Genomic DNA, 7,787 nt, shown 5'->3' on the forward strand with positions numbered 1-7,787 from the left:
GCGAGTTCCACACTCACGTCATACCCACAGTTAACAGCCTCAGCTAAGGCATGAACTACATTTTAATTAGACAAGGGGCCAGGCTTTTGATTTCAGAAACAGAAGTTAGGGTTGCAGTCCTTCATCCATTGAAGTTAATTGCAAAATCCCTATTATCAGGCTCTTGAGGTATTACCCAGGCGCACTTTTTAATTACATTTGATTCTTAATGAAGTAGATGGCAAAGAGAAAAGCAGCCCATGATTCAAATGATTCGCATTTTTATCTTTCCTGATGAAAAACAGAATAGGTCAAGATACTTGCTGGATTTTCCCATGAGAAATGCTGCAATGTGAATAAGCTCAATTGACTTGATCGTGAAGGAGCAGGTTAGCTTTGAAAAGCATCACTCATTTTCTCCTCCTGTATACACTCTACCCCCAAAACTTATGCAATGTAATTGTAGACACAGAGCCAAACCCAATTCAGAACCTGAAAAATATCACATAAGTATCCTAAGCTTGAATGACTTGTCTTCATTGTCTAATGTCATTTAAAACATAAGGAGTCCTAATTATGGTTTTATTTTCAAATGATGCACTTTAAAAGAGTGACAATTCTCCATAAAACTGACAGCTTCTCAGGGCAAGGAGACTGCCAAATAACTTGGTATTTCGACATGATTTAAAAACAAGAAGTTATGAAGCAGCTTATGAAGAAAAAATGTGTTATGACACTAGAGAACAATAGCTAGAGAACAATACAAAGTTTCACCTTTTTCTATTACATCTCTACTCATGTACACAAACAAAGATTTATAGAACAGAAATTCATATTACAGGTGGGACCATTACCTTGGTATACACAACAACCTGCAAACTCTTTTCGCATAATGAAAGTTGTTTCTTACCATCTGGAAATCAGGTTTAAAAATAAAACTTCTGTTTATATATTACACAAAAAGCTTAGCTTTTTATTTCAGACATACTTCTCATATTGTAAAAACACATAGTTCATTTTTTTACTTTTATGACTTCAAAAGACCCAATAAAAATTTAGGACCTCAAAATGTAATTTCTTCTTCAAAGGTTGGCTGTTAAGTATGACGGAGAGTAAAAAGTCAGTTTTAAGAAAATCAGATAGCACTGCAAGGCTCTCTAACCAAGACAGCCAAGGAGGGTTCCAGCAGGAACTGGTGAGGCAAGGCTGTGTCCCCAGGGCTGGCACAGGGGACAGAGCCCTTGGGGCCCAAGGACCTGACCAGACAAAGGGGTCACTGCAGCATGAAGCTATCATAGCCCCTTCTGAATGGAGAAGGGACAACCTCCTCCCAGCAACACAGAAACTAAGGCTTTAATTCCGTTTTTTTTTTTGGTTTTTTTTTTTAATTCTTAGGTTTGGGGTCTTTTGCCCTATGGATGCTTCACTGTTTCAGCCTTGCAGGGCACCTGTGATGAGACAAAAGCTCCTGAGTTTCTCTTAAAACCATTTGCCTCTCATTTTTATTCCTTGCCATTCACAAGGTTGAATGCCGCAAGACATGAACACTTCCTACTTCATGGTCATACCAGAGATCAAGGGAAGCTCAGATTACTGTCAAGGCCACCAAGGAGATGATGTGGCAATCTAAATCAGCCTGTTGTGCATAACTGTGGCAAACCTACAATGTAACACACAACCACAGCCAAACCTGCCTCTGTGTTGAGTTGTGCCAAAACAGCTCCATCTCCACCAAAACCAGTGCAGACTATATACAAGGAAAATAAACTCCTATCCCTACTTCTTCATTTGAATTCCCTCTTGGAACTCAATTCCTACTATAGCTTTTCCTGGAGCCATGGTATTTTACACCTATTAAGTACTGCATTGATCAGTTTAGGGCCCCTTGTTCTATAACTTAATTATTCAAAGTCTGGTTGGTATTTGCAGGTCTAACTTGGATGTCTCTCAGACTCATGTTTTCATAGTTACTGATCACAGTATCAAGTAGAAGTTTGAGATACTGACTAGCTCTGACTATTTTTAAAGCAATTCTTAGAGATGTCCAGAGCACACAGAGTATTCCCACGGCAGTGGCAGGGCATCCCTGCACTAATGAACCACAGAAGCCATCCTAATGCAAGCAGTATTGGTGCAGGAAGTAGCAAGCCCTCATGCCTCAAAGACAATCACAGAAAAGGCAGAGGGCTGGAGAAACTCAATGCCTCTATAATTAGTGACAGAAAGTTTCAGCTCAGATTTAACAGGCACTGTAAGCTGAAGAACACACACATTCTGTAAAATCAGCATTTAAGAATAGAAGAATAAGTTACTTTACTATTAAAAGCAATACTGGTATAATTGCAGCAATGAGATACTGCTCAGCACTTCAGAAGTAAAAGAAACTTTCTTTTGAAAATGATAATTTTCATTGCTGGGTTACAGTATGAAGGCATCAGTGACTGCTACAGGGTATGTACATCCTACACAGAGCAAAAAGTGCACAAGGAATGGAATTTTTCCAAAGGACTCTGTGCCTGGCTAACTATTCTGGTAAAACTTCAGGCAGCCCCACTTTCAGAATATAAAGTGTTTCAGTTGACTGAAGAGGAAAGCAACTCAAATCATTAATAATCTCCACCACATGTAATGTGTTATATTTTTTCCAAGCAAAATTACAGATAAGAAACAAGCCTTTAATTTTTAGTAAGTAGTAATAATCCAAAATAAAAAGTCCACTAATTATTAATTATATATTAAATATGCATCTACAGCAATAGGTAGACTCTGGTAAGAGAATCAAATTTAGGCTGACAGGTGCCTCAGCAACAAACCAAAGACTGTAATTGTGGACACAGATCAAAATGCCAGTTTCTACTCAGTTATTGAATTTGAGGAGAAGAAGAAAATGTTCAATCATAATATTTGTTTAAGAATGTTTATCTTCTTTCTTACCATTGAATGTTAGGAACACCCTTGCTTGAGGCTGGGAAGATCCTTTTACACTGCTAAAGTAAATAAATATCCCAATCAACACGTTCACTGCAAGAAACGCCATCTCTTCAGATTTGCAACTTAATATCCAAGAAATGAAACCTGAAAGAGAGATATAATATCACATTACTCTTCTCATACACTCTTGTGGAGCAAAAACAGAAGTATGGAAAGATTGTGTTGGAGGCCTCTTCCAGCTGAAGCCATAATTACTGATGTGAAGGAGGTACAGCACTCCTGTTTTTCCTTTGTGCATCTGAAAGTGGTTTTCCCCAGCAGTTTCCTGTGCTGGCACAAGAGGAACACTCTGCCTGTTAGTAGGAACCAAGAGAGCCCAATTTTTGGCTAGGGCAGACTACAGCACTAGACTCATTTTATTTGAGATGAAGACAATTCCACCTGCTGGAAATATAATTATGCTAAATGTCAAGGCAGAGCAAAGCAAGGACAAGCGATAAAGTTTCACGAATAAAAATCTGGCTGATATTTTTAGAACATCTCTCTCTCATGTTGAGCGGGGGGGGAGGTTTGGGTTATTGGTTGTTTGGTTTTTCTTTCTTTTCTTTAAACATCTTAAAGGTGCTTGGAAATAAGATTTAAGTTTTAGCAAGCTGAGCTCTCTAATCACCTCAAAGTTTTTCTTTAAAGAAATTCTGGCTGTGTACGTCATTAATTTCAAAACTGTGAAACCAAAAGTATTTCAACACGCTTGAAACTGTTAGTCAACGTTTGCTTTTTGGGCTAGCTCCTTTCAGGATACACACCTGCTCTCACTGACTCTTACAGGGCACTAAGAATCCCGGAGTTGGACAATGATACCACACTTGATATATCTGCTACTTCTCCTGCACATTTGCTGAACCTTCACTTATAGGAGTTAGCTGCTGAGAAGCCTGAGCATCTCAGAGAATCAGAAAACCCTCCAGAACTCTGTACCCTTTCTTAGTTCAAGAAGGACTTGAGATTACTGAAATCACTGGAGGAAAGTGTCTTTTCTAATGGACCTTGGAGCAGATCCAAAAAAGCCCAGCCACCATTAGAAGCTGAACAGTGCATATCTGTATCACATCTGCTACTAAGCTGCATCTCTCCAAAAACTGTGAAGTGCAAACTTCATTTTGCCTATTGTAACAACTTTGTCAGCTCAGCTGCAAAAGTGAGAATACATAACACTGTCATTTTAGGCCCATTTTATTTCAGTGCTTTTATATATATATATATATATATATATATATATATATTTCTTTTTGATGTAAATAGCCCTTCTACTAGACACCACTTATTAGTTTATCATTCAGGTGATATACTTGATTTTATGGCAACAGGAAGCACTTTGAAAGTCACAACCCCTACAGCTAGAAGATATCCTTAAAGGCTGTACATTTATTTTTATTAAGACTTGTTACCTGTGCAGTCAGCTTGGCAATCTTCACCTCAGCTCTGCTCCAGCACTACAGTCCCTCCAGTGGAAGCCAGTATTTCTACAGCCAATTTTTCTACAGCCTCGTTCATCCTGTCCCTCCGAGGCTCACACCTGTCCTTAAGGGACCGGCTGTAAGCACCCAGCACGGCAGGAATGAGCTGTCAGGCAGGGATGAGTTTAGGTCAGCACTGGCTGGGGCTGGATCCACACCACTGATTTAGCGGTAAAAGCCCCGTATCTCGTTACCACCCCTGTCATTCCCCATCCACTCACTGTAAATCGCTTGGAAAGGCTTCTCTGTGCATGAGGACTTCACACCAGGCTGGGGGTGGGAAGGAGAGCGTGCATGACAGCGCAGAGCTCTGCAGCCCACACTCTGAACTCTCCCTCATTATCTGCTCTGAGTACTGGGAAATGCACGGAGATCAAGCAATTCTGCAACTCTGCTAATTGACAAAAACAACCTTGTCAGAAATTTGCCAGCTACAGATCGGGTCTGTAGGAAAAACATATCCATTCTGGCCTAGTTCCAAATTATCTCTAAGGGTCTGTTAACTAATAAAATGATAGTTGCAGAGTTTTTGCCAAGAATAATTTTTAAACAAGCTGCACGAACTCTAGTACTAATGTTGCTTTGTGGGCTTTAAATTTAAAACCTTGTGACTTGCCCATGGGATATCCTTTAACTTACTCCTCTTCTAAGAGAGAAATGGCATTAAATTCCAATAAAATTTCATTGTCAGGCCAAAATAAATAGCCAATCATACAGAACATGTGATTTAACAGACGCAATGGGATAAGTATTTTACAGTAGTAACACCATGCTTTCTTTGCAATATAGATAAAAAGTCAAAGAGGAACAAGTGAAGTGCGGCTTTCCTTCTTCCTTTAAATTATACTGTAGGAAACAATAATAGAAAAAAAACCTTTCAGCTCTCTTTCCCTCCCACTCTCGTGCCTCCTGCCAATTCTAGTGTAATCAGTTAGAGGAGTGAAACATTGCTACATCTCATTGCTCAAATTGCAGATCTTCACCGTTAACACAGAAGTGACAGGCAAATATAAGATTCAAGTGCTGAGCAGCATGGTTCCTACCCAGCTGTTAGACACATAAATATTAAATGCATATAGTGACAAAAAGGTACCTCAGGGTGCCTGACATGTGAGTTACCTAATGGAAATAGGTTTAATTTCAGAGATTTACAGAGCTGGTAACTGACAGCTCATTGCAGGTTTGACTCTTGCTATGGGCTTATATCCCAGCTCTGAATTTATCTCAGTAAGTCATGATACTATATTCAGCACGTCCAGTGCACATGATCTCTGCTGACAACACACAGACCTAAAGCCTTGCAAGTACTTTAGAATCCAACAGGACAGACAAAAAGCAGCGTCTAATTGCATTTCTGTTCTTACATTCTAGCGTTAACTGTACACAAACAGAGAAACCGCTACGAAAGTGAAGTAGTGAAGTTTCGCTGCCACGGAGGTCGCTGGCAGCATGCGGCACGGCTTCTGGAAAGTATCGCTTTGCTAGGAAGCGCTGTGCAGGTGTCATCTGCTACAGCCTGGGTCCTACCCCTAAATCCTGTAAGGAAAATCATTTGGCAGAGCAAAGAAAAGAAATGAAGGAGAAAAAAAAGACTAAAAAACCCTGCCAAACACGGACTATGCCAATCTGGAAAGCATTGGTTTAACTATCTGTGAACAGCAGCAAATTCCAACCATCAGAGACATTTCACATCTATTACAGAAAAGAAAGAGAACTTTAAGTTATGCTTACCCGGCTATTGGAAGCAGCAGTATTACTGATTTCTATCAGTTTATAGACTCCACTCCTGCTACCAGAACATTTTAATTCCAAACCTGGTTCACGGCAGAGAGTAAAATAAATAAAATAAAAATAAAATAAAAAAAAGAAAATAAAAAAAAAAGGAAAAAGAAGAAAAGTCTCTCCTCGTGGTGGCTGTAAAGATACTCCCGGCTCCTCTGTGCAATAATCCTGGCAGTGACTCCTGAGGCTCAGGGAGCGCTTCTCCCCGCGCGCAAGCACGCACCTAGGAGTGAATGGAGCGGCCGCGCGGTGCCGGCGCTGGTTTCCAGTTACAGGCGCTGCCCTGCCCTGGCCGCCGCTCCGGCGAGGCGAGGCTCGGCGGCCGCCGGTGCATCATTAGCTGAGCAAATAGGGGCTGGAGCTCATAAATAATGGCGAGGCCACACCCCGCCCTGCGCGCCGCCGGCTGCCGCCCGGCCCGTCCGCCCGCCCCAGGCAGCGCCGCGGGCAGCGTGCGGGGAGAGGAGGGCAGGCTGAGGGAGGCAAGGGGTGCACAGGGAGCGCAGAGAGGCGCAAGAGGCGCGCAGAGAGAGCAGAGGGACGCGCATAGCGGGCTGAGGGGCGCAAGGGGCGCGCACGGCGGCGTAAGGGGCGCAGCGCCCGCGCTCGGCGCCGCGGGGCTCGGCCGCCGCAGCCCCCGGCCCATCGCGCCCGCAGCGGGAGCGAAACTCGCCCGGAAAGTTTCTGCCCCGCCGGGCGGGCCGTGCCGAGGCTGCCGGAGCGCTGCTGGGGCCGGGGCAGGGCCGGGAGAAGCGGCGGGACCCGGGCAGAGCGGCCCCGGGCCGGGAGCGGAGCCGGGCCCCGGCGCGGCCGTGGGGATGCGGGAGAGGCCGGAGGCCGGCAGGGGTCACTGTGCAGAGGGAACGGGAGGAGGCGGCCGTGACGGGGAACAGGATAACAGACAGACCCTCGGATGGGTTCTTACACTCCCCGCGAACTATTTCCGATATTTAAAACTTTAAAAGCGAAGAAGAGTAAGAGAAGTGTTAGAACAGTGGTTGGATTCAGCCCTCTGATTGATCCAGGTGTTTTACCCCAGCTTTCAGAAGCTTTTTTTTGTGGAGATTTGGAGCTGTATTTGCTCAAGCTCAGTTTTCCCCAAGATACGCTGAGCAGTCTTTCCCGTTTGGTGAGATTTGTGCTCTTACAACAGCGGGACAGCACTGAAAAATTTGTCCAGGGTGTCAACTCTGTTACAGCTGAGGATTTTCCAAGCAACATCACTTGGGTTTTGGCTTAAAAACCATCGCTTAGATTATCCTAAACTGTCTTGCAAGCATATTCTGTGCTGCTCCAACCTGCTGGGTGTCAACTCCTTTTGGATCAAGATTTTCACTTTTGCAGAAAGAGATGGTCTCTGATCCTGTCAAGGCAGTGTGGGTCACTCAGCAGGACTTAGAGGGAGCACATCTTGTGGTGCGCTTGGAGAGATCTCCCACAGCCAGAAATATGTTAACCAGTAAACAAGTATCCACAATGAGTGTGCACATGCTCAAGTTAAGTTTGTCTCCAACTGTTACACACTCTAACCAAAGCAGTCAATAATAGTGGTGGTATTATAGCCAGAGATCAGGGAGT

General features: G+C 43.4%; 1 protein-coding gene across 1 annotated transcript in view; it reads right to left on the minus strand.

The window, feature by feature from the left end:
* The window catches only part of SEMA3C (semaphorin 3C), a 114,242-nt gene extending 107,691 nt beyond the window's left edge, over positions 1–6,551 (minus strand). The window contains exons 1-3 of the mRNA XM_064702955.1: positions 6,433–6,551; positions 6,159–6,241; positions 2,914–3,054 (exon numbers count right to left, since the gene is read on the minus strand). Coding sequence (XP_064559025.1) covers positions 2,914–3,016 — 103 coding nt within the window. The 5' untranslated portion in view covers positions 3,017–3,054; positions 6,159–6,241; positions 6,433–6,551. The remainder of the gene's footprint in view (positions 1–2,913; positions 3,055–6,158; positions 6,242–6,432) is intronic.
* Between the last annotated feature and the right edge of the window lie 1,236 nt (positions 6,552–7,787).

The sequence above is a fragment of the Zonotrichia leucophrys genome, chromosome 1A (assembly GCF_028769735.1).
Source record: "Zonotrichia leucophrys gambelii isolate GWCS_2022_RI chromosome 1A, RI_Zleu_2.0, whole genome shotgun sequence".
Taxonomy (NCBI): domain Eukaryota; kingdom Metazoa; phylum Chordata; class Aves; order Passeriformes; family Passerellidae; genus Zonotrichia; species Zonotrichia leucophrys.